Raw genomic sequence first — 27,806 nt, 5'->3', positions numbered from 1 at the left:
AGCCAGAGCAGTGCCATATGTTATGCGGGAGAAAATTGAGAGCGAGTTGGACCGGTTGCTGAGAGAGGGCATCATCTCGCCCGTTGAATTCAGCGATTGAGCAAGCCCCATCGTTCCCATCCTAAAAGCAGATGGCTCGGTCAGGATCTGTGGCGACTACAAGGCCACTATCAACCGGTTGTCCCTACAAGATCAATACCCGCTCCCGAGAGCGGAGGACCTTTTTGCCACGCTGGCAGGTGGCAAACTGTTCACCAAGTTGGACCTCACTTCAGCCTACAGAACCCAAGAACTGGCCGACAAATCTAAACTACTGACCACCATCACCACACACAGAGGACTGTTCGTTTATAACAGGTGTCCGTTTGGCATTCGATCAGCGGCCGCGATTTTTCAAAGAAATATGGAAAGCCTGCTCAAATCCATTCCTGGAACAATCGTATTTCAGGACGACATCCTCATCACGGGTCTAAACACCGAGGAACATCTCCACAACCTGGAGGAGGTGCTACGCCGACTGGACCGGGTAGGCCTGCGACTCAAGAAGTCTAAGTGTGTGTTTTTGGCTCCCGAGGTCGAGTTTATGGGCAGGAGGGTTGCTGCAGATGGGATTCGGCCCACCGAATCCAAAACGGAGGTGATTCGACGAGCGGCCAGGCCCGACAACACATCGGAGTTGCGTTCATTTCTGGGACCCTTGAACTATTTCGGGAATTTTCTGCCGAACGTAAGTACATTGTTGGAGCCGCTACACGTGCTCCTGCGTAAGGGTTGTGATTGGTTTGGGGGGGACTGTCAGGAACGGGCTTTCAATCGGGTGTGGAACCTACTTTGTTCAAATAAGTTGTTGACCCTATACGACCCCTGTAAGAAATTGGTTCTGACATGTGATGCACCGTCCTATGGGATTGGTTGCGTGTTGCAGCAGGGTAAAGCTGAGGGCCAACTCCAACCTGTGGCTTATGCCTCCAGGTCACTCTCTCAAGCTGAACGGGGATATGGGATGGTTGAGAAGGAAGCACTCGCATGTGTCTATGGGATGAAAAAGATGCACCAGTACCTTTTTGGCAGGAGGTTCGAATTAGAAATGGACCACAAGCCATTAACATCCCTGCTGTCAGACAGCAAGGCTGTCAATGCCAATGCGTCAGCTCGCATACAACGATGGGCTCTCTCGCTCGCTGCGTATGACTACTCCATCCGTCACCGGCCCGGCACTGAAAACTACACTGACGTGCTCAGCAGGCTTCCACTGGCCACCACTGAGGGGGCAGCGGAGCAAAGTGCTGAGATGGTCATGGCTGTCGATGCCTTTGACAGCACAGGCTCCCCCATCACAGCCCGCCAGATCAAAATCTGGACAAACAGAGATCCCCGCCTATCCCTGATTAAGAAATGTGTCCTGACTGGGGATTGGGCGTCCGCACACAGAGCATGCCCTGAGGAGGTCAGGCCGTTTCACAGACGGATGGATGAGCTCTCCATCCAAGCCGGCTGCCTACTATGGGGCAGCCGGGTCGTCATGCCCCAGAGGGGCAGGGAAGCATTCATCAGGGAACTCCACAGCGAGCACCCAGGCATCATGCTGATGAAGGCCATTGCCCGGTCACATGTGTGGTGGCCGGGAATTGACTCAGACCTGGAACACTGGTGTACAACGTGTGCCCAGCTAGGTAATGCCCCCAGGGAGGCCCTGCTCAGCCCGTGGCCCTGGCCCACCAGGCCATGGTCACGTATTCACGTAGACTACGCGGGCCCGTTCATGGGAAAAATGTTTCTCATTGTGGTTGATGCGTACTCGAAATGGATCGAGTGCATCATTTTGAATTCGTTCATGACATCCACCACCGTGGAGAGTCTGCGCGCGGTCTTTGCGACCCACGGCTTGCCGGACATCCTTGTTGGTGATAATGGCCCATGTTTCACAAGCTACGAATTCTGGGAGTTCATGTCGGGTAATGGCATTAACCATGTCAGGACAGCACCGTTCAAGCCGGCCTCCAATGGCCAGGCAGAACGTGCGGTCCAAATCATAAAGCAAGGCATGCTCCGGATTCAAGGACCCTCCCTTCAATGCCGCCTATCGCGCCTCCTGCTGGCCTATAGGTCCTGACTGCACTCGCTCACGGGGGTCCCGCCCGCGGAGCTACTCATGAAACGAACACTCAAAACTCGGCCGTCCCTCATTCATCTTGTCCTGTCCGACATTGTTGAGGGCAAGCGCCAGTCCCAAAACGAGTATCATGACCGAAATTCAAGGGGCAGATATATAGGAATTGATGACCCTGTATTTGTTCTCAATCACGCTTTGGGGCCCAAATGGCTTGAGGGCACTGTAATAGACAAAGAGGGGAATAGGGTCATAGTGGTTAAACTTAACAATGGGCAGATATGCCGCAAGCATCTGGACCAAGTAAAAACAAGGTTCAGCATGGACACTGAGGAACCTGAGGAAGATCATGAGATGGTAGTCACACCACCGCCAGTGAACGAGCAACAAGAACATTCAGCAGCATGCACAGTCCCTGCGGTCAGCCCGGACAGGCCGGAATCACCTCAGGTGACAGACACGCATGCTATGGCTCAACAACCAGAGCCCCAACTGCGGCGCTCCACGAGAGAGCGCAGACCACCCGAGAGACTTAACCTACGATCCCAATAAGATGTTGAGGGGGAGGTGATGTCATGTATGTAACCTTTATGTAACAACACTGCAATACTGTATAAACGTAAGAAATGCACACCTTGACCACAGGGGGTGAACTTGTGGGAGACACTCCTCACCTGGTCATCCAGGTATATAAAGGCAGGTCCCACGGAGGGTCATCACTCCTGGGTCCTGTGAATAAAGGTTCAGGTCATGGAGTGACCTTGTCCATAGAATGTGCCTCGTGTGGATTTGTGGTATTGTGTAAGGACCTTACAGTATTGTTGCACACGCTCCAAAAACAACCATGTAACTAGCGGATTGTCGTAAAACCCCATCTGTTGGCTTCTGACATCTTGTGCGTAATTTATGTGAGGGTCGATCTCTGTCTCTCAGAGACCAGGGGGAGCTTGGCACTAAGTATATACGCTTTAGTACAGTTGTGAAAGAAACTACAAGACAAGATGTAAAGAGTCAAAATGCAAAGGTCACGGGGGTGAAATTCATCATCACCCCAGTCCCACCGCTCTCGATAAATCCGGCTTACCGCCCCCGGTAGGAAGGGGAGTGAGTGGCGGGCTCAGCAATCGCAGCCAGGACCCCCGCAAAGAAACCGCATCAGGTGCGGCAACAAAAGCTCCCTTTTATTTCCCCCTCGGCCACCTCTCCTTCAATCGTCGCCCTGGTAACGGCTGGCCGCCCGATACGCGCTCCCTGCAGCTGGCGGTGTTTCGCGCCCGGCTCCAGCTGATTTCGGGTCCAGGGTGCTGCACGCGGCGATGACGTCACGGTCTCCGGGCGCAGGAGCTCGGGGCGCAAAGCCGTGTCGCTGCCAGTGTTGTGCCCGGGCGGTAAGGCTTTCGCGCAAAAGCAACAAATTTCCGGCCCCTATTTTCGGCCTTGATGTTTTTGGGGCGGGAAAGATGGTGCCTCAGTAGGTAAGCTTGGGCATCGGGGCCCTGTCATCAGGGGGTGCAGCGCTATGGGAGGCGTCGAACACCGCTCTTGGGCGCTAGCATGGGAAACTCCAGAGGTAAGGAGCCAGGCCGGGAGCGCTCTGAGAGACGCGTGGCGGGGGTGAGGGAGGACCTGAAAACCCACACAAAAACATTCCCAAAACATTGCCCTCGCCACAACACAAATCGCAAAAAAAAAATGAAAGGAAACAACAGTCACCCTTACCCTCAGGAGTCCGTCCCTCACCTCTCCGCTGTCGGGATGGTGGGACCGCCCGGATTTCCCGGGCGGTCACTGCGGGGCGCGCTGCGGGGCGGACGGGTCGGGCAGGAGTCAAAACCCGCGCCGGTGTCCCGACCCAGGAGCGTTGTACACCGGGCACAGCTCTGCCGGGCGGTGCTGCTTTGCACTGCCGCTAAACCAGACCCAAGGATCGCCGCGGGGCGCTGGAGGCTGGCCGCCCAACCAGAACACCTCAGCGCCGCCGCTCCGGGGCGGAAAACGCAGCACAGAAGAAGACCCAAAAATCCAGCCCGTTTCACCTGAAAGGTTTCCTTACCTCAAAGTGGTCCGGGAGCCAGCATATATCGGTAATAAGTGCTTTGTGTCCATATTCTATGGATGACACTGCACAGTGATGAGCAATGGGAACCTCACAGGGTGGGGTCGGGTCCAACTCCGGCTATAAAATACAACACAAAAAGCTTGGGCAAACATCCATTATCCAAATTTCCAAGAGCCAAGGAACGTAAAACGCTGCTAGCTTTGACAATCAGTTTCATGAGGTTGACAGTGTCTTTGTTTTAATTATTCATTCCCGGGATGTGGGCGTCGCTGGCAAGGCTGGCATTTATTGCCCATCCCTAATTGCCCCTTGAGAAGGTGGTGGTGAGCCGCCTTCTTGAAGCGCTGCAGTCCGTGTGGTGAAGGTACTCCCATCGTGCTATACTTCTTTTATAGCGGTTTGGTACAACGCAGTGTCTCGCTGGGCCATTTTAGAGGGCAGTTAAGAGTTAACCACATTGCTGTGGGTCTGGAGTCACATATCGGCCAGACCGGGTAAGGGCGGCAGATTTCCTTCCCGGAAGGACATCAGTGAACCAGATGGGGTTTTACGACAAATCAAGTAGTTACATGGTCACCATCACTGATACTAGCATTTTTTTAATACGCAAAGCACCTGCCCATTTTAGCAGCCCACTCATTTAGGGATTTCTCCCCACAGAATCTGTCCAACATCTCTGTTCCATCAGAAAAATCTTTAGGGTCCAGGGTCAGAAAGTCTTCAGGGTCTCAATCTGGACAGCCAATGGGATTCCTACTTACGGTCGGCACAGCACCTTCTTCTGGGCATGCCAACCGATAGACTGTCCCCCAACCGTGTGTCTCCCAGGCTGTAGGCGTAGGAACTCCTGAGATTGGGAGGCCACAATCTCCCCCCCAGCCTCCTTTTGCCTATCTCCACCCCTGCCTCAGCCCATCTGCTGCTGAAACCCTCTTGTTACCTTTGGGTTTGACTATTCCAACGCTTGCCGGTCAGCCTCCCATCTTTTACCCATGGTGACCGTGAAACTACCCGATTTGTCGTAAAACACCATCTGGTTCACTGATGTCCTTCTGGGAAGGAAATCTGCCGCCCTTACCTGAGCTCAACCAAAACTTGGCTGCCCATGTCCTAACTCGCACCAAGTCCCGCTGTGGAAGCCGGGACATTCAATACATTTAAGACAGAAATAGACAATTTCTTAAACGATAAGGGGATAAGAGGTTATGGGAAGCGGGCAGGGAAGTGGAGCTGAGTCCATGATCAGATCAGCCACAATCGTATTAAATGGTGGAGCAGGCTCGAGGGGCCGTATGGCCTACTCCTGCTCCTATTTCTTATGTTCACCCATCACCCACTGTGCTCGCTGACCTACATTGGCTCCCAGTTAAGCAACGCCTCAATGTTAAAATTCACATCTTTGCTTTTAATTCCCACTATGGCCTCGCCCCTCCCTATCTCTGTAATCTCTTCCAGCCCCACAACCCCCCCCCCCCCCCCCGAGATATCCGCGCTCCGCCAATTCTGCCCTCTTGAGCATCCCCTGATTAGAATCGCTCCACTATTGGTGGCCGTGCCTTCAGCTGCCTGGGCCCCAAGCTCTGGAATTCGCTGTGTAAACCTCTCTGCCTCTCTCTCCTTTAAAACCTATCTCTTTGACCAAACATTTTGCTCACCTGTCCTAATATCTCCTTCTGAGGCTGGGTTTCAAATTCTGTCTGATAATCGCTCGGGATGTTTGCTTTCATGATAAATGTTAAGCTAGAAACAGGCTGACAGTTGTGTCATACTTACCTTGTGTAGATGTGAGGCTTTAGTCATGAGGAGAGACTACGGAAATGTTAGAATAAAGAAGGCGAAGAGTGGGGAGGGGAAGACCTAATAGAGATGTTCAAGGTTATGGCAAGTTTTGAAGGAAAAATTATATCCACTGCTCAGTGAGTTGATAACTGGAGGGCCATACACTTAAAATGGTCATGAAAAGAGTGAAGGAAGGGGTAAGGAAAATATATATATTTTTACACCATCATCATCATCATCATAGGCAGTCCCTCGGAATCGAAGAAGACTTGCTTCCATTCTTAGAATGAGTCCTTAGGTGGCTGAACTTTCCAATACGAGAGCCACAGTCTCTGTCACAGGTGGGACAGATAGTCATTGAGGGTAAGAGAGGGTGGGACAGGTTTGCCATATGCTCCTTCCGCAGCCTGCGCTTGTCTTCCGTAAGCTCTCGCCGACTAGTCTCGAGGTGTGTAGCGCCCACCCGGATCCGCCTCCTCCACTTAGGGCGGTCTTTGGCCAGGGACTCCCAGGTGTCGGTGGGGATGCTGCACTTTATCAGGGAGGCTTTGAGGGTGTCCTTGTAACGTTTCCTCTGCCCACCTTTGGCTCGTTTGCCATAAAGGAGTTCCGAGTAGAGCGCTTGCTTTGGGAGTCTCGTGTCTGGCATGCGAACAATGTGGCCTGCCCAGTGGAGCTGGTCGAGTGTGGTCAGTGCTTCGATGCTGGGGATGTTGGTCTGGTCGAAGACGCTAATGTCAGTGCGTCTGTCCTCCCAGGGGATTTGTAGGATCTTGCAGAGGCATCGTTGGTGGTATTTCTCCAGCGACTTGAGGTGTCTACTGTACACGGTCCATGTTTCTGAGCCATACAGGAGGGCGGGTATTACTACAGCCCTGTAGACCATGAGCTTGGTGGTAAATTTGAAGGCCTGGTCTTCGAACACTCTTTTCCTCAGGTGGCCGAAGGCTGCACTGGCGCACTGGAGGCGATGCTGAATCTCTGCATCAATGTCTGCTCTTGTTAACAAGAGGCTCCCGAGGTATGGGAAATGGTCCACGTTGTCGAGGACCGCACCGTGGATCTTGATGATTTTTACAACATGGGTGCTGGGACATCCAATCCCCTTGCAGAAACAATGGGGGAAGCAGAATCAATTAATGGGAAATGGATAAATACTTGAAAAGGAAACATGTAAAAAGGTATGGGGGAAAGGGCTGGGGATTGGGATTGAGTGGATTGTTCCTTCAGAGAGCTAGCAACGTGCTGCAAAAATTCTAATTTTGATTTGTTTTTTATGAATAGTTGAGATGAATACGTGGCTTGTGGAGTGGTGCAAGAGGGAGGGATTCAAATTCCTGGGACATTGGAACCGGTTCTGGGGGAGGTGGGGCCAGTAAAAACCGGACGGTCTGCACCTGGGCAGGACCGGAACCAATGTCCGAGGAGGAGTGTTTGCTAGTGCTGTTGGGGAGGAATTAAACTAATATGGCAGGGGGATGGGAACCTATGCAGGGAGACAGAGGGAAGTAAAATGGGGGCAGAAGCAAAATATGGAAAGAAGAAAATGGATATGATGTAATTTGGATTACGGAGACATGGCTCCAGGGTGACCAAGGCTGGGAACTCAACATCCAAGGATATTCAATATTCAGGAAGGATCGATAGAAAGGAAAAGGAGGTGGGGTAGTGTTGCTGGTTAAAGAGGAGATTAATGCAATAGTAAGGAAGGACATTAGCTTGGATGATGTGGAATCTGTATGGGTAGAGCTGCAGAACACCAAAGGGCAGAAAACGCTAGTGGAAGTTGGGAACAGACCTCCAAACAGTAGTAGTGAGGTTGGGGATGGCATCAAACAAGAAATTAGGGATGCATGCAACAATGGTACAGCAGTTATCATGGGTGACTTTAATCTACATATAGATTGGGCTAACCAAACTGACAGCAATACGGTGAAGGAGGATTTCCTGGAGTGTATAAGGGATGGTTTTCTAGACCAATATGTCGGGGAACCAACTAGAGAGCTAGCCATCCTAGTCTGGGTGTTGTGTAATGAGAGAGGATTAATTAGCAATCTTGTTGTGCGAGGCCCCTTGGGGAAGAGTGACCATAATATGGTGGAATTCTGCATTAAGATGGAGAGTTAATTCAGAGACTAGGGTCCTGAACTTAAGGAAAGGTAACTTCGATGGTATGAGATGTGTATTGGCTAGAATAGACTGGCGAATGATACTTAAAGGGTTGATGGTGGATAGGAAATGGCAAACATTTAAAGATCACATGGATGAACTTCAGCAATTGTACATCCCTGACTGACGTAAAAATAAAACAGGGAAGGTGGCTCAACCGTGGCTAACAAGGGAAATTAGGGATGGTGTTAAATCAAAGGAAGAGGCATATAAATTGGCCAGAAAAAGCAGCAAACTTAGGGACGGAGAAAAATTTAGAATTCAGCAGAGAAGGACTAAGGGTTTAATTAGGAGGGGGAGAATAGAGTATGAGAGTAATCTTGCAGGGAACATAAAAACTGACTGCAAAAGCTTCTATAGATATGTGAAGTGAAAAAGATTAGTGAAGACTAATGAAGGTCCCTTGCAGTCAGAATCATGTGAATTCATAATGGGGAACAAGGAAATGGCAGACCGATTGAATAAATACTTTAGTTCTGTCTTCACTAAGGAAGACATGAATAACCTCCCAAAAATACTGGGGGACCGAGGATCTAGTGAGAAGGAGGAACTGAGGGAACTGAGGGAAATCGTTATTAGTCAGGAAATGGTGTTAGGGAAATTGATGGGATTGAAGGCCGATAAATCCCCAGGGCCTGATGGACTGCATCCCAGAGTACTTAAGGAAGTGGCCCTAGAAATAGTGGATGCATTGGTGGTCATTTTCCAACATTCTATTGACTCTGGATCAGTTCCTATGGACTGGAGGATAGCTAATGTAACCCCACTTTTTAAAAAGGGTGAGAGAGAGCAAACAGAGAATTATAGACCAGTTAGCCTGACATCAGTAGTGGGGAAAATGCTGGAATCAATGGAAAGTTGACAGGACATTCTGATTTTAATAACCTATAAATAGATACGTGGAACATTTATTCCCTGGCACTGCAGATGTATGCCACGTATTCTGAAATTAGAAAGTAGTTTAATGAAAGTACGACTGAATTGGATCCAGAGCCTTGGCCCAGCACTCAAGTGCCACTCTACTGTCTCTGTCCCACTGAGATTTCTCCTCGTCCACCATCAATGGCAGAGACTTCAGCTGTTGTTGACCTGAACGCTAGCTGAACCTCTTTGCCTTGGTAATTCTCTCCCTATCTTCTCAAGACACGTCAAAACCTCCCTCATTGACTGTGCGTTTGGGTATTTCCCTCAAGTGTCAGCTTGGCTCAGTGGTCGCACTTCCTCTCTCCTCTGGACCAGAAGGTGTTGGTGTACTTCAGGAACTGACATATAAGGGCAGTACTGAGGGAGTGCTGTGTTTCCACAGGTGTTGTGTTTCAGACGCGATACTAAACAAAGGATCCACCTGCTAGAAGGTTCCAAGGGGTCTGCCAGAGCCTGGCGGGGGCGGGGTGGGGCAGGGGTGGGGCCTGTCTTGGAGGCCCACGACTGGGGGCGGGCCCTGGGTTGGGTTGAGGGACCACTCGTAGGGGAGGCTGCAGTCGGATGGGGTAGGAGCGGCCCGGTGTTCTGTGGGACAACGTCAGGGAGATGCAGGCTGGGTCCAGGGGGATGGGGGTGGTGCGGGCTGGGCCCAGGGGGATGGGGGTGGTGCGGGCTGGGCGGGTGTGTGGGGATCCCTGGCCTCGCTCCGGGGGTCCCTGGCCCCGCTCCTAGGATCCCAGGTCCCGCTCCGGGTTCCCAGGCCGCTCTGGGGGTCCCAGATCCCGCTCCGGGAGTCCCAGACCGCCCGAGATTGGCTGTCTAGCTTCGTTGGCTGGGTGCATGTTACCGAGTCGGCGCCTCCAGACTCCAGCTTGGTAACTCCCTGAAACCGTGACTGGGTGGCTCTGGGCCCGCAGTGTTTCCAGAACCTTCCATTATCATCTAAGCCCAGTCACTGAACGTGGGACTGGAACTCGGAACCAACCCCTCCACCCACTACAGACTGTAGGACAATCTGTTCCCCCCCCACTCACACCAACTCAACCCCCCCCACCCCACCCCTACAATTTTTATATAGAAAAAGTACTTGTGTAGTGTTACAGGGGGTACATGGAATTTTTCCAACACGGGAGGGGGTCCCTTGGAACCATAAAGAACATAAGAACATAAGAAATCGGAGCAGGAGTAGGCCATACGGCCCCTCGAGCCTGCTCCGCCATTCAATAAGATCATGACTGATCCAATCATGGACTCAGCTCCACTTCTCCGCCCGCTCCCCATAACCCCTTATCCCCTTATCGGTTAAGAAACTGTCTATCTCTGTCTTAAATTTATTCAATGTCCCAGCTTCCACAATTCTCTGAGGCAATGAATTCCACAGATTACAATCCTCTGAGAGAAGAAATTTCTCCTCATCTCAGTTTTAAATGGCAGCCCCTTATTCTACATAAGAACATAAGAATTAGGAACAAGAGTAGGCCATCTAGCCCCTCGAGCCTGCTCCGCCATTCAATAAGATCATGGCTGATCTGGCCGTGGACTCAGCTCCACTTACCCGCCCGCTCCCCGTAACCCTTAATTCCCTTATTGGTTAAAAATCTATCTATCTATTCTAAGATCATGCCCTCTAGTTCTAATCTCCCTCATCAGTGGAAACATCCTCTCTGCATCCACCTTGTCGAACCCCCTCATAATCTTAAACGTTTCGATAAGATCACCTCTCATTCTTCTGAATTCCAATGAGTAGAGGCCCAACCTACTCAACCTTTCCTCATAAGTCCACCCCCTCATCCCCGGAATCAACCGAGTGAACCTTCTCTGAACTGCCTCCAAAGCAAGTATATCCTTTCGTAAATATGGAAACCAAAACTGCACGCAGTATTCCAGGTGTGGCCTCACCAATACCCTGTACAACTGTAGCAAGTCTTCCCTGCTTTTATACTCCATTCCCTTTGCAATAAAGACCAAGATCCATTGGCCTTCCTGATCACTTGTTGTAACCTTTTGTGTTTCATGCACAAGTACCCCCAGGTCCCGCTGTACTGCAGCACTTTGCAATCTTTCTCCATTTAAATAATAACTTGCTCTTTGATTATTTCTGCCAAAGTGCATGACCTCACACTTTCCAAAATTATGCTTCATCTGCCAAATTTTTGCCCACTCACTTAGCCTGTCTATGTCCTTTTGTAATTTTTTTGTGTCCTCCTCACACATTGCTTTTCCTCCCATCTTTGTATTGACAGCAAACTTGGCTACATTACACTCAGTCCCTTCTTGTTAATATAGATTGTAAATAGTTGGGGTCCCAGCACTGATCCCTGCGGCACCCACTACTTACGAATGAACCACTTATCCCGACTCTCTGTTTTCTGTTCGTTAGCCAATCCTCTATCCATGCCAATATATTACCCCTATTCCCGTGAACTTTTATCTTGTGCAGTAACCTTTTATGTGGCACCTTGTCAAATGCCTTCTGGAAGTCCAAATACATCACACTCACTGGTTCCCCTTTATCCACCCTGTTATTTACATCCTCAAAGAACTCCAGCAAATTTGTCAAACATGACTTCCCCTTCATAAATCCATGCTGACTCTGCCTGACCGAATTATGCTTTTCCAAATGTCCTGCTACTGCTTCTTTAAGAATGGACTCCAGCATTTTCCCAACCACAGATGTTAGACTAACTGGTCTATAGTTTCCTGCTTTTTGTCTGCCTCCTTTTTTAAATAGGGGCGTTACATTTGCAATCTGCTGGGACCTCCCCAGAATCCAGTGAATTTTGGTAAATTACAACCAATGCATCCACTATCCCTGCCGCTACTTCTCTTAAGACCCTAGGATGCAAGCCATCAGGTCCAGGGGATTTATCTGCCTTTAGTCCCATTATCTTACTGAGTACCACCTCCTTAGTGATTGTGATGGGGTTAAGTTCCTCCCCCCCTATAGCCCCGTGACTATCCACTGTTGGGATATTGTTTGTGTCCTCTACCGTAAAGACTGACACAAAATATTTGTTCAGAGTTTCTGCCACCTCCATGTTCCCCATGGGGCTCCGCAAGGCTCAGTACTTGGACCCTTGCTTTTTGTGGTTTATATCAACGATTTAGATTTGAATACAGGGAGTATGATTGAGAAGATTGCAGATGACACTAAAATTGGCTGTGTGGTTGATAAAGTTAAGTCATGGGCTGCAGGAAGAGGTGTACAAAATAGTGAGGGGCCTGGACATAATGGATAGTAAGGGTCTATTTCCATTGGTGGAGGGGTCTATTACGAGGGAGCATAGTTTTAAGGTGGTTGGTGGAAGGTTTAGAGGGGATTTGAGGGGGGGGCTTCTTTACACAGAGGGTTGTGGGGATCTGGAACTCGCTGCCTGGAAGAATGGTGGATGCAGAAACCCTCACCACTTTTAAGAGATGGTTGGATGGACACTTAATGTGCAGTATCCTGCAGGGTTACGGACCTAGAGCTGGTAATTGGGATTAGACTGGATGACCTTTTGTTGGATGGCGCAGATATAATGGTAAGTACTGCAGGGAATAGAAGACGGCCAGGGTGATCTCCTGGACTAGTGTCGATCGCCTGGATGGGTCGGAGAGGAATTTTTCCCAGATTTTTTTCTCCCTAAATTGGCCTGTGTTTTTATCTGGTTTTTACCTCTCCCAGGAGATCACATGGCTCCGGTTGGGGTGGAGTGTAGAATGTTTCAGTATTAGGGGTGTTGCAGTTGTGTGAGGCGGACTGGTTGGGCTGGGTGCTCTTTGCCTTTCCGTCATTGTTCATAGGTTTATATGTAACCTTCAGGGCTGCTGACCGAGGGCCGTGCGGCTCTTTGTCGACCGGCGCGGACACGATGGGCCGGAATGGCCTCCTTCTGCGCTGTAAACTTCTATGTTTTTATTACTAATTCCCCAGTCTTGTCCTCTAAGGGACAAACATTTACTTTAGCCACTCTTTTCCTTTTTATAGAAACTCTTGCTATCTGTTTTTATATTTTGTGCTAGTTTACTTTCATAGTCTATCTTCCCTTTCTTTATCATTTTTTTAGACGCTCTTTGCTGGCTTTTGAAAGCTTCTCAATCTTCTGTCCTCCCATTAGTATGCTCTTGTTTTTAATTGGATACCGTCCTTTATTTCTTTAATTAGCCACGGATGGCTATCTTTTCTTTTGCATCCTTTTCTCCTCACTGAATATATTTTTCTTGAGAGTTGTGCAATTTCTCCTCAAATGTACACCACTGTTCATCAACCATCCTACACTTTAATCTATTTTCCCAGTCCACTTTAGCCAATTCCACCCTCATACCTTCATTGTCTTCTTTATTTAGGCTTAGTACGCTGGTTAGAGATCCAACTTTCTCACCCTCCTTCTGAATGTGAAATTCAATCATGCTATGATCACTCATTCCAAGGGGATCCTTTACTAGGAGATTGTTTATTAATCCTGTCTCATTACACAGGACCAGATCTAAGATAACCTGCCCCCTGGTTGGTTCCATTACATACTGCTCAAGGAACCCGTCCCTTATGCACTCTATGAACTCCTCCTCAAGGCTACCATGATCAATTTAATTTGTCCAATCAATATGGAGGTTAAAATCACCAATGATTATTGCTGTTCCCTTTTTACAAGCCCCCACTATTTCATGGTTTATGCTCCAACCAACAGAGTTGCTACTGTTAGGGGGCCTATAGACTACGTCCACCTGTGACTTTTTCCCCTTATTACTCCTTATCTCCACCCAAACTGTTTCAACATCCTGATCATCTGAGCCAATATCGTTTTTCACTATTGCAGTGATTCTATCCTTTATCAACACCTCCTTTTCCTTTCTGTCTATCCTTCCAGATTGTCAAATAAAGTATGAGAACCTCTGGGTTAGAGCAGCCTATTTATCTGACATGGATTAATTGGACTTCACAATTTAATGGGCTTAAAAAACGGGGTCAGAAAAATATTTTTAAAAAATTCATTCCTGGGATGTGGGCGTCGCTGGCAAGGCCGGCATTTATTGGCCATCCCTAATTGCCCCTTGAGAAGGTGGTGGTGAGCCGCCTTCTTGAACCGCTGCAGTCCGTGTGGTGAAGGTGCTCCCACAGTGCTGTTAGGGAGGGAGTTCCAGGATTGTGACCCAGCGACGATGAAGGAACGGCCGATATATTTCCCAGTCAGGATGGTGTGTGACTGGGAGGGGAACGTGGAGGTGGTGGTGTTCCCCATGCACCTGCTGCCCTTGTCCTTCTAGGCGGTAGAGGTCGCGGGTTTTGGAGGTGCTGCCGAAGAAGCCTCGGCGAGTTGCTGCAGTGCATCTTGTAGATGGGGCACACTGCAGCCAGGGGGCGCCGGTGGTGGAGGGAGTGAGTGTTGAAGGTGGTGGATGGGGGGCCGATCAAGCGGCTGCTTTGTCCTGGATGGTGTCGAGCTTCTCGAGTGTTGTTGGAGCTGCACTCATCCAGGCAAGTGGGGAGTATTCCATCACACTCCTGACTTGTGCCTTGTTGGCTGACTTGGAGCAGGAGAGAGTGAACGTTTTTAAAGAAAGTAAGTGTTGTACCGCGCTCTGGTCAGACCCCATGTGGAGGGAGCACTGCGTTCCGTTCAGGGTTGGGCTGCAGTGCAGATTCACCAGAATAACACTGTGGCTTGGTCGTTCGGTTATGAGGACCAGTTGCATTGACTAGGCTTGTATTGCCTTGAATATAGAAGGTTGAAGGTTGATCTGATCGAGGTGTTTAAAATGTTAAAAGGATTCCACAGGGCAGGTGCAGAGAAACTCTCTCCTCCGGTGGAGGGGTGAAGAACGAGGGCAACATCATCTTAAAATTGGAGCCAGCTGTTGATGAACGGAATCAGGAGGCACGGAACGTCCAGAGATTGCAGGCATCCAATTGTAAGTGGATCAGAAGTTCCAGGAGCTGGACAGATTGGGAAGTTGGGCTGACAAATGGCAAATTAAATTCGATTTCCACAAGTGTAAAGTGATGAGACTAGGAAAGGGGAATAAACATCAGAACGATACACAAGACAAATAGACTCGTGGGACGTCATCACAGGTGTGCAGGGCCCCGGACCCTGAGTCGGGTTTCTCCCCCGACCCTGCGCCAGGCGATACCAGCGACAGCTTCAGGGGTGTGTATGGGCGGCCCAACGCTCCCGGGGCGCGAGTTAAGGGGGAGGTGTGGACCATTGCAAAAGAAATCCACCAATATTGTCGAGCGCTTTGAAGGCGATCGGTCGGCCCGGCACTCCGCTGTTGGCAGGGCACCCCCTCCACCTTCAGGGAGGAGCATTTTTATAGTGCAGAGAGTGCAGCTCAGGCATTTCCCTTCAATTCAGGGAAGAGCCCCTGCTACACGGCCTGGTGCATCACACTGCGCCCCACTCCCCGCGCGTACACCCCGCTCGCACCCTGCTCCCGATCCCTCTGACCCTGCTCCCGATCCCTCCGACCCCACTCGCGCCCCGCTCCCTGTGCGTCGGCCCCGTTCCCGATCCCTCCGACCCCACTCGCACCCTGCTCCCGCTACCTCCGATCCCTCTGACCCTGCTCCCGATCCCTCCGACCCCACTTGCACCCTGCTCCCGATCCCTCCGACCCCACTCGCACCCCGCTCCCGATCCCTCCGACCCCGCTCGCACCCCGCTCCCGATCCCTCCGACCCCGCTCGCACCCCGCTCCCGATCCCTCCGACCCCGCTCGCACCCCGCTCCCGATCCCTCCGACCCCGCTCGCACCCCGCTCCCGATCCCTCCGACCCCGCTCGCACCCTGCTCCCGCTAACTCCGACCCCACTCGCACCCTGCTCCCGATCCCTCCGACCCCACTCGCACCCTGCTCCCGATCCCTCCGACCCCACTCGCACCCTGCTCCCGATCCCTCCGACCCCGCTCGCACCCCGCTCCCGATCCCTCCGACCCCGCTCGCACCCCGCTCCCGAACCCTCCGACCCCACTCGCACCCCGCTCCCGATCCCTCCGCCTCCACTCGCACCCTGCTCCCGAACCCTCCGACCCCACTCGCACCCCGCTCCCGAACCCTCCGCCCCCACTCGCACCCCGCTCCCGAACCCTCCGACCCCACTCGCACCCCGCTCCCGAACCCTCCGACCCCACTCGCACCCCGCTCCCGATCCCTCTGACCCTGCTCCCGATCCCTCCGACCCCACTCACGCCCCGCTCCCGATCCCTCCGACCCCGCTCCCGCTACCTCCGCCCCCACTCGCGCCCCGCTCCCTGTGCGTCGGCCCCGCTCCCGATCCCTCCGACCCTGCTCCCGATCCCTCCGCCCCCACTCGCGCCCCACTCCCTGTGCGTCGGCCCCGCTCCCGATCCCTCCACCCCGCTACCACCCCGGAAAGGAAGTGGAGCACGTTATTTTGCGTTCCACTTCCTCTCGGGGGGCGGTAACCCAAAGTTAGCGAGCGGGGCGGGACTTCGGCGCCTGGCGCAGGAAGTCCCGCCTCCCGGATGTTACCGCCCCCAAACGGAATTTCTCCCCTGAGTTTGTTTGCGCTGGGGAAGAGAAGGCTGGGAGCAGATCTTTGTGTGGAGTTCAAGACCCTTAATGATGTCAACCGGTTGAACCCGAAGAAACTGCCTACCCTGGCCGGAGAACGGCAGTGACGGAGGCTCGGGATGGAGCTTCGGAGGGAGAATCTATATTAACATTTATTAATCACCTGGACTTGGGTATACAGGGCATAATGTCAAACTTTGCAGATGGCACGAAACTCGGAAATGGTAACCAATGAGGAGGATAGCAAGCCAGCGACAGACTGGTGAAATGGGCAGATTCAATAGTAACTTTCAAAAGAGAATTGGATAAATACTTAAAGGGAAAACATTTTCAGGGCTATGGAGGAAGAGCGGGGGAGCGGGGACTAATTGGATCGCTCTTTCAGAGAGTCAGCACGGGCACGATGGGCCGAATGGCCTCATTTTAATTAGGAGTTGGACAGGTATTTGATGAGTGAATCAGTTGAGGGTTAGTGTGTTCTGCTACTGATGAACGTAAATAGGCTTTCCTGTGCTGTGCAGTCCCATGTCCCTACGTTTATTGGGAAGAGCCTGTGGTTTGGAACGGGGATGGAGACTGGTGGCGATGGGGAACATGTTGCCGGTTTGGACTCAGAAAGGAGGCAGCTGTTGTGGAAAGGCAGTGTGGGGCATGAGCATAAATAAGCAAGCACATGACCCCTAAAGGTGACCAATTGACTTGTGGTGTCTTCCCTTCTGATTGGACCAACTAGCACGGTACTGGGCTGCTCCCGAGTCATCAAACTAAATAAAATTGACCTAACGAAAGTGGCCCCTTTTTAAAGGGCCACGGACTTCAACACCAAAATCATTCTTTGATGAGAATGATTTGTCTCCCGCGGTGACTTCACGTTCCAGTCCCTGCGGTGCCCACCAGTCGCGGAAAGCCTCAAGCCTCCCGGCGTACACCGTGTGCCCCTTCTCCAGGGCCAACCGGGGCAGACAAGAGGCAACCCCCCCCCCCCACCCCCCTCCCCCGACCCCAACAACCGTGGGCCACATCCAGCCTGGACCCTGTAGATGGCCACCTTGGCCAGACCCAGGAGCAGACCCACGAGGATGTCCTGCGACTTGCTCGCTCCCTCCACCCCCCCAAGCCTTCCGCACCGGGTGGCCAAGGATCAGGAATGTGGCACTGAAGCGCAGCCGGAAATTGAGGAGCAGCCCCTGCAAATAATGGCTGGCTTGTGCCTTCCATTTACATGGTGGGGCAAAATAGAGCACAATCGCTTTCATACAAACACAGGGGAAGTCCAAACCATGCTGGCCAATGCTGAACTGAGCCATGTTATTCCAACAACCTGTGACTTAATTGTATGGGGCATGTGTTGTCTCAATTCTAGAAATTAGAAAAAGCATAAATATAGGATAGTCACAAATAAACCCAATGGGGAATTCAGGAGAAACCTCTTTACCCAGAGAGCGGTGAGAATGTGGAACTTGCTGCCACAGGGAGGGGTTGAGGTGAATAGTATCGATGCATTTAGGGGGAAGCTGGATAAACACATGAGGGAGAAAGGAATAGAAGGATATGGGGATAGGGCGAGATGGAGAGGGGTGGGAGGGGGCTGGTGTGGAGCGGGAGAGAGGCGGGAGCAGCGTCGGAGCGGCCTATAAAGGCCCAGCGAGTATTCCACAGGCAGCGGCAGTTGGTGAGAGGCGGGAGCAGTGTCGGAGCGGCCTATAAAGGCCAAGCGGGAGCAGTGTCAGAGCGGCTATAAAGGCGTGACTTGTGCAGCTACAGTGGGAGAGAAAGCAAAAAAGAAGTAGAAAGGAATCAAAAGGTGACGTCACAGCCAAGGGGGTAAGTGATTGGCTGGTGATTGGTGAATAGATTTTCTTTTTATTTTTTATATCAGTAAGTAAACTGTAACATTGTTATTACCAATTTAAGGGTATCTAAGGGTTAAGGCATGGCAGGAGAGCTCGGTCACGTGTTATGCTCCTCCTGTACCATGTGGGAACTCGGGGACACTTCCGGTGTCCCTGACGACTACGTGTGCGGGAAGTGTATCCGCCTCCAGCTCCTGACAGACCGCGTTGCGGAATTGGAGCTGAGGGTGGATTCACTCTGGAGCATCCACGATGCTGAGAATGACATAAGTGGCACGTGTAGTGAGTTGGTCTTACCGCATGAGAAGGATCCGTAGCCAGCTAGGGAATGGAAGACCAGCAGGAAGAGCAGTGCAAGGAAGGTAGTGCAAGGGTCCCATCTGGTCATCACCCTGCAAAACAGATACACTGCTTTGAGTACTGTTGAGGGAGATGACTCATCAGGGGAGAGCAGCAGCAACCAAGTTCATGGCACCGTGGCTGGCTCTGTTGTACAGGAGGGCATGAAAAAGAGTGGGAGAGCAATAGTGATAGGTGATTCAATCATAAGGGGAATAGATAGGCGTTTCTGTGGCCGCAACCGAGACTCCAGGATGGTATGTTGCCTCCCTGGTGCAAGGGTCAAGGATGTCTCCAAGCGAGTGCAGGACATTCTAAAAAGGGAGGGTGAATAGCCAGTTGTCGTGGTGCACATTGGTACCAACGACATAGGTAAAAAAAGGGATGAGGTCCTACGAGACGAATTTAAGGAGCTAGGAGCTAAATTAAAAAGTAGGACCTCAAAAGTAGTAATCTCGGAATTGCTACCAGTGCCACGTGCTAGTCAGAGTAGGAATCGCAGGATAGCACAGATGAATACGTGGCTTGAGCAGTGGTGCAGCAGGGAGCGTTTCAAATTCGTGGGGCATTGGAACAGGTTCTGGGGTAGTTGGGACCAGTACAAACTGGACGGTCTGCACTTGGGCAGGACCGAAACCAATGTCCTAGGGGGAGTGTTTGCTGGTGCTGTTGGTGAGGAGTTAAACTAATATGGCAGGGGGATGGGAACCAATACAGGGAGACAGAGGGAAACAAAAAGGAGACAAAAACAAAAGACAGAAAAGAGATGAGTAAAAGTGGAGGGCAGAGAAACCAAAGGCAAGAAACAAAAAGGGCCACTGAATATAAAAGGGCTGCAGGAGGGGTCAAAACTAAAAATCATGGTTTAAAATCTATGATGAAAACACTCTACCTAAATACACGCAGCATTCGAAATAAAGTAAATGAGTTGACGGCACAAATCATTACAAATGGGTATGATTTGGTGGCCATTACAGAAACATGGTTGCAAGGTGGCCAAGACTGGGAATTAAACATACAGGGGTATCCAACGATTCAGAAAGATAGGCAAGAAGGGAAAGGAGGTGGGGTAGCTCTGTTAATAAAAGATGATATCAGGGCAGTTGTGAGAGACGATATTGGCTCCAATGAACAAAATGTTGAATCATTGTGGGTGGAGATTAGAGATAGTAAGGGGAAAAAGTCACTGGTGGGCGTAGTTTATAGGTCCCCAAGTAATAACTTCACGGTGGGGCGGGCAATAATCAAGGGAATAATGGAGGCATGTGAAAAAGGAACGGCAGTAGTCATGGGGGATTTTAACCTACATATCGATTGGTCAAATCAAATCGCACGGGGTAGCCTGGAGGAGGAATTCATAGAATGCATATGGGATTGTTTCTTAGAACAGTATGTAACAGAACCGACAAGGGAGCAAGCCATCTTAGATCTGGCCCTGTGTAATGAGACAGAAAAAATAAACGATCTCCTCGTAAAAGATCCTCTCGGAATAAGTGATCACAATATGGTTGAATTTGTAATATAAGGAAGTTGTGTCAGAAACGAGCGTACTATGCTTAAACAAAGGGGACTACAGTGGGATGAGGGCAGAGTTGGCTAAAGTAGACTGGAAACAAGGACTAAACGGTGGCACAATTGAGGAACAGTGTAGGACTTTTAAGGAGCTCTTTGATAGTGCGCAACAAAAATATATTTCAGTGAAAAAGAAGGGCGACAAGAGAAGGGATAACCAGCCGTGGATAACCAAGGAAATAAAGGAAAGTATCAAATCAAAGACCAATGCGTATAAGGTGGCCAAGGTTAGTGGGAAACTAGAGGATTGTGAAAATTTTAAGCAACAGCAAAGAATGACTAAAAAAGCAATAAAGAAAGGGAAGATAGATTACAAAGGTAAACTTGCGCAAAACATAAAAACAGATAGTAAAAGCTTTTACAGATATATAAAACGGAAAAGAGTGACTAAAGTAAATGTTGGTCCCTTAGAAGATGAAAAGGGGGATTTAATAATGGGAAATGTGGAAATGGCTGAGACCTTAAACAATTATTTTGCTTCCGTCTTCAGAGTGGATGACACAAAAACCATGCCAAAATTTGCAGTCCACATGAATGTTGGAATGGAGGAATTGGAGACAATCACTATCACTAGGGGGGTAGTGCTGGACAGGCTAATGGGACTCAAGGTAGACAAGTCCCCTGGTCCTGATGAAATGCATCCCAGGGTATTAAAAGAGATGGTGGAAGTTATAGCAGATGCATTCGTTATAATCTACCAAAATTCTCTGGACTCTGGGGAGGTACCAGCGGATTGGAAAGCAGCTAATGTAACGCCTCTGTTTAAAAAAGGGGGCAGACAAAAGGCAGGTAACTATAGGCCGGTTAGTTTAACATCTGTAGTGGGGAAAATGCTTGAAACGATCATTAAGGAAGAAATAGCGGGACATCTAGATAGGAATAGTGCAATCATGCAGACGCAGCATGGATTCATGAAAGGGAAATCATGTTTAACTAACTTACTGGAATTCTTTGAGGATATAACAAGCATGGTGGATAGAGGTGTACCGATGGATGTGGTGTATTTAGATTTCCAAAAGGCATTCGATAAGGTGCCACACAAAAGGTTACTGCAGAAGATAAAGGTACGCGGAGTCAGAGGAAATGTATCAGCATGGATAGAGAATTGGCTGGCGAACAGAAAGCAGAGAGTCGGGATAAATGGGTCCTTTTCCGGTTGGAAATCAGTGGTTAGTGGTGTGCCACAGGGATCGGTGCTGGGACCACAACTGTTTACAATATACATAGATGACCTAGAAGAGGGGACAGAGTGTAGTGCAACAAAATTTGCAGATGACACTAAGGTTAGTGGGAAAGCGGGTTGTGTAGAGGACTCAGAGAGGCTGCAAGGAGATTTGGATAGGTTAAGCGAATGGGCTAAGGTTTGGCAGATGGAATACAATGTCGGAAAGTGTGAGGTCATCCACCTTGGGGAAAAAAAACAGTAAAAGGGAATATTATTTGAATGGGGAGAAATTACAACATGTTGTGGTGCAGAGGGACCTAGGGGTCCTTGTGCATGAATCCCAAAAAGTTAGTTTGCAGGTGCAGCAGGTAATCAGGAAGGCAAATGGAATGTTGGCCTTCATTGCGAGAGGGATGGAGTACAAAAGCAGGGAGGTCCTGCTGCAACTGTATAGGGTATTGGTGAGGCCGCACCTGGAGTACTGCGTGCAATATTGGTCACCTTACTTAAGGAAGGATATACTAGCTTTGGAGGGGGTACAGAGACGATTCACAAGGCTGATTCCGGAGATGAGGGGGTTACCTTATGATGATAGATTGAGTAGACTGGGTCTTTACTCGTTGGAGTTCAGAAGGATGAGGGGTGATCTTATAGAAACATTTAAAATCATGAAAGGGATAGACAAGATAGAGGCAAAGAGGTTGTTTCTATTGGTAGGGGAGACAAGAACTAGAGGGCACAGCCTCAAAATACGGGGGAGCCAATTTAAAACCGAGTTGAGAAGGAATTTCTTCTCCCAGAGGGTTGTGAATCTGTGGAATTCTCTGCCCAAGGAAGCAGTTGAGGCTAGCTCATTGAATGTTTTCAAATCACAGATAGATAGATTTTTAACCAATAAGGAAATTAAGGGTTACGGGGAGAGGGTGGGTAAGTGGAGCTGAGTCCACGGCCAGATCAGCCATGATCTTATTGAATGGCGGAGCAGGCTCGAGGGGCTAGATGGCCTACTCCTGCTCCTAATTCTTATGTTCTTATGTTTTTATAGTCCTGGCACGGAGCGGTGGGCCCAATGGCCTGTTTCTGGGCTGTACACTCGGTGTAATTGTTGGGACCGCCCAAAGTAATTTCATGCAGGAGAGACAGGTGTCTTTCATTTCCTCAATCTCGGCTGGAGTCAGCTTCAGGTCCGAGAGGTAACAGCACAGTGCACTGGCGAACTGTCCCACCAATTGCCCCTTACTCAAATATTCCATAGCAGAAAAACATTTGGGGGTATGATTTTAGTATCATTGCAGATGATACTAAAATTGGCCGAGTGGTTGATAATGATGAAGAAAGCTGTGGACTGCAGGAAGATATTGATGAACTGGTCAGGTGGGCAGAACAGGGGCAAATGGAATTCAATCTGGAGGAGTGTGAGGTAATGCATTTGGGGAGGGCTAATAAGCCAAGGGAAAACACATTAAATGGTAGGACACTGAGAAGTGCAGAGGAACAAAGGGACCTGGGAGTGCAGGTCCACAGATCCCGGAAGGTAGCAGGCCAGGTAGATAAGGTGGTTAAGAAGGTATATGGAATACTTGCCTTTATTAGCCGAGGCATAGAATACAAGAGCAGGGAGGTTATGCTTGAACTGTATAAAACACTGGTTCGGCCCCAGCTGGACTACTGCGTGCAGTTCTGGTCACCACATTACAGGAAAGATGTGATTGTACTGGAGAGGGTACAGAGGAGATTTACGAGGATGTTGCCTGGACTGAAGAATTTTAGCTATGAGGAAAGATTGGATAGGCTGGGTCTGTTTTCTTTGTAGCAGAGGAGGCTGAGGGGAGATTTAATTGAAATGTTTAAAATTATGAGTGGTCTGGATAGAGTGGATAGGAAGGAGCTATTTCCTTTAGCAGAGGGGTCAGTAAGCAGGGGGCATAGATTTAAAGTAATTGGGGGGAGGTTTAGAGGGGATTTGAGTGGAAATGTTTTCACCCAGAGGGTGGTGGGGGTCTGGAACTCACGGCCTGAAAAGGTGGTAGAGGCAGAAACCCTCACCACATTTAAAAAGTACTTGGATGTGCACCTGAAGTGTGGTAACCTACAGGGCTACGGACCGAGAGCTGGAAAGTGGGATTAGGCTGGATAGCTCTTGGTCGGCCGGCGTGGACACTATGGGCCAAATGGCCTCCGTCTGTGCTGTAAATTTCTATGATTCTATACGGAAGGTGAAGCTACAAGCCTAAACTCCAATCTTCCTTGCTTGGGCATGGAGCAAAAAGAGCATGTTGCACTTGTAATTAGGAGCTATCTCATCTGCTGCTATCTGGGTTAAGTCAGTGGGTAGCACACTTGCCTCGGAGTCAGAAATTTGTGGGTTCAAATCCCACTCCAGAGACTTAAGCACAGAGCAGTACGGAGAGAGTGCTGCACTGTCAGAGGTGCCGTCTTTTGGATGAGATGTTATACCGAAGCCCCGTCTGCCTTCTCAGGTGGATGTAAAAGATCCTATGGGTACTATTTCGAAGAAGAACAGGGGAGTTATCCCCGGTGTCCTGGCTAATATTTATCCCTCAATAAAACAGATTTCCTTATTAAGATGGAGCGTGACAAAGTTAATTCGGAAACTAGGGTCCTGAACTTAAGGAAAGGTAACTTCGATGGTATGAGGCGTGAATTGGCTAGAATAGACTGGCAAAGGATACTCAAAGGGTTGACGGTGGATAAGCAATGGCAAACATTTAAAGATCACATGGATGAACTTCAGCAATTGTACATCCCTGTCTGGAGTAAAAATAAAACTGGGAAGGTGGCTCAACCGTGGCTAACAAAGGAAATTAAGGATAATGTTAAATCAAAGGAAGAAGCATATAAATTGGCCAGAAAAAGCAACAAACCCGAGGACTGGGAGAAATTTAGAATTCAGCAGAGGAGGACAAAGGGTTTAATTAGGAGGGGGAAAATAGAGTACGAGAGGAAGCTTGCAGGGAATATAAAAATTGACTGCAAAAGCTTCTATAGGTATGTGAAGAGAAAATGATTAGTAAAGACAAACGTAGGTCCCTTGCAGTCGGATTCAGGTGAATTTATAATGGGGAACAAAGAAATGGCAGACCAACTGAACCAATACTTCGGTTCTGTCTTCACGAAGGAAGACACAAATAACCTTCCGAAGGTACTAGGGTACGGTGGGTCTAGTGAAAAGGAGGAACTGAAGGATATCCTTATTAGGCAGGAAATTGTGTTAGGGAAATTGATGGAACTGAAGGCCGATAAATCCCCAGGGCCTGATAGTCTGCATCCCAGAGCACTTCCTTGTGGCCCTAGAAATATTGGATGCGCTGGTGATCATTTTCCAACAGTCTATCGACTCTGGCTCAGTTCCTATAGACTGGAGGGTAGCTAATGTTACACCACTTTTTAAAAAAGGAGTGAGAGAAAAAACGGGTAATTATAGACCGGTTAGCCTGACATCAGTAGTGAGGAAAATGTTGGAATCAATCATTAAGGATGAAATAGCAGCGCATTTGGAAAGCAGTGACAGGATCGGTCCAAGTCAGCATGGATTTATGAAAGTGAAATCATGCTTGACGAATCTTCTGGAATTTTTTGAGGATGTAACTAGCAGAGTGGACAAGGGAGAACCAGTAGATGTGGTGTATTTGGAATTTCAAAAGGCTTTTGACAAGGTCCCGCACAAGAGATTGGTGTGCAAAATCAAAACACATGGTATTGGGGGTAATGTATTGACGTGGATAGAGAACTGGTTGGCAGACAGGAAGCAGAGAGTCGGGATAAACGGGTCCTTTTCAGAATGGCAGGCAGTGACTAGTGGAGTACCACAGGGCTCAGTGCTGGGACTCCAGCTCTTTACAATATACATTAACGATTTAGATTGAGGAATAGAGTGTAATATCTCCAAGTTTGCGGATGACACTAAACTGGGTGGCGGTGTGAGCTGTGAGGAGGACGCTAAGAGGCTGCAGGGTGACTTGGACAAGTTAGGTGAGTGGGCAAATACATGGCAGATGCAGTATAATGTGGATAAATGTGAGGTTATCCATTGTGGGGGCAAAAACACAAAGCAGAATATTATCTGAATGGAGGCAGATTAGGAAAAGGGGAGGTGCAGTGAGACCTGGGTGTCATGGTTCATCAGTCACTGAAAGTTGGCATGCAGGTACAGCAGGCGGTAAAGGCGGCAAATGGTATGTTGGCCTTCACAGCTCGGGGATTTGAATATAGAAGCAGGGAGGTCTTAATGCAGCTGTACAGGGCCTTAGTGAGGCCTCACCTGGAATATTGTCTTCAATTTTGGTCTCCTAATCTGAGGAAGGACGTTCTTGCTATTGAGTGACTGCAGCGAAGGTTCACCAGACTGATTCCAGGGATGGCTGGGCTGTCATATGAGGAGAGACTGGATCAACTGAGCCTTTATTCACTGGAGATTCGAAGGGGATCTCATAGAAACGTATAAGATTCTGACGGGACTGGGCAGGATAGATGCGGGAAGAATGTTCCTGATGTTGGGGAAGTCCAGAACCAGGGGACATAGTCTTAGGATAAGGGGTAAGCCAATTTAGGACTGAGATGAGGAGAAACTTCTTCACTCAGAGAGTTGTTAACCCGTGGAATTCCCTGCCGCAGAGAGTTGTTGATGTCAGTTCACTGGATATATTGAAGAGGGAGTTAGATATGGCCCTTACGGTTAAGGGGATCAAGGGGTATTAAGAGAAAGCATGAAAGGGGTAATGAAGGAATGATCTGCCATGATCTTGTTGAATGGCGGTGCAGGCTTGAAGGGCCGAATGGCCTGCTCCTACACCTATTTTCTGTGTTTCTATTATCTGGTCATTATCACATTGCTGTGTGTGGGAGCTTGCTGTATGCAAATTGGCTACCGCGTTTCCTACATTACAACAGTGACTACACTCCAAAAGTACTTCATTGGCTGTAAAGCACTTTGAGACGTCCGGTGGTCGTGAAAGGTGCTATATAAATGCAAGTCTTTCTTTCTATCATTTAAATATCCTTCATATATAAATATACAGTGTACACTGGATTCTCACTTTAACTTTCACAAAGTAAGCTGATCCAAACTGTGAGCATCAGAAACATTCCCATAAACTTTGTGCAGTTTCTCTGCAAGAGGTGAGCAGGCCAGATGTTTGTAAAGCCGGCCCTGCTTCTGAGCCAACCGGTCAAACCAACAGTGAAGCCAAAAGAACAGAAACACAATGGGAAGTGGGTGGGGGGGAATATGTTGACAGCTGTGCTGGTCATTGCAACCACAGCGTTGACCAAACCATTTAGCAGTGCCTTGCTGGAGTCGAGGAGGTTTGTGTTTTTAGGATGACATGCAGCCGCCGTGGAGTTATGCAATGCACCAGCGCACTGCAGCGAGGTTAAACTGCGCCGGGATTTGTTCTAATTGCCACCAGAGTTCTGTGTTTATTTGGTGACTTCACAACAGGGTGCGGCCAGAGCTGAGGACAAAACGTTTCACGCAATGTCTCACCCGAGGAGCTTGAAATGCAGAAAGGCTGGAAGAAGTAACGACGAGTGCCAAGGAACATATCGGGGTAGAGTTTGTGCTCATTGCCACCAGCAATATTTTGGGCGATCCAGGCGTTTCGGTCGGACCAATGCAAAAGACCGGGGAAATTTTAAATTAAAGTGTGTCGAGCCCAAAACCATTTACGTTTGTGTTCTCAGCTGGTACCAGATTCAATTGGCCCCGGTCAGGCCCCGCCCACAGAGCTGGCCCCGCCCCCGGGTGGACATTGCGATATTCGGCCGATTGTGCTGATTCGGGAAGGCCCTTCAAATCGCGTTCATTGTCTGAGGCGTACAGGCACTGGTCGGCACGTTTTAAACCTTTCCTCACATCAAAACAGATTTAATTTACTGAGAAACCGACCAGTATACACCAGTGAAACTGTTAAATGGTTCAGTATAGTTTTTTTTTTAAGTAATTTTCAATGATTTTCAATCACATTACTCACAGGTACAGCAAAGGCTATGGGCCCCGACAATATCCCGGCTGTTGTGCTGAAGACCTATGCTCCAGAACTAGCCGCACCTCTAGCCAAGCTGTTCCAGTACAGTTACAACACTGGCATCTACCCGACAATGTGGGAAACTGCCCCGGTATGTCCTGTCCACAAAAAGCAGGACAAATTCAATCCGGCCAATTACCCCCCCATCAGTCTACTCTCAATCATCAGCAAAGTGATGGAAGGTGTTGTCGACAGTGCTATCAAGTGGCACTTACTCAGCCATGAACTCACTGAATGGCGGTGCAGGCTAGAAGGGCTGAATGGCCTACTC

At 49.5% G+C, this 27,806-nt stretch overlaps 1 protein-coding gene across 1 annotated transcript in view; it reads right to left on the bottom strand.

The window, feature by feature from the left end:
* dnai3 (dynein axonemal intermediate chain 3) overlaps nucleotides 1–27,806 on the bottom strand; it is a 204,316-nt gene that overhangs the window by 85,094 nt on the left and 91,416 nt on the right. Inside the window, exon 12 of the mRNA XM_070885953.1 lies at nucleotides 4,164–4,286. Within this exon, the coding sequence (XP_070742054.1) occupies nucleotides 4,164–4,286 (123 nt within the window). The remainder of the gene's footprint in view (nucleotides 1–4,163; nucleotides 4,287–27,806) is intronic.

Source organism: Pristiophorus japonicus, chromosome 8, assembly GCF_044704955.1.
Source record: "Pristiophorus japonicus isolate sPriJap1 chromosome 8, sPriJap1.hap1, whole genome shotgun sequence".
NCBI classification, from domain to species: domain Eukaryota; kingdom Metazoa; phylum Chordata; class Chondrichthyes; family Pristiophoridae; genus Pristiophorus; species Pristiophorus japonicus.
The sequence above is the reverse complement of the archived record's forward strand: the minus strand, read 5'-3'. Positions and strand labels throughout refer to the sequence as shown.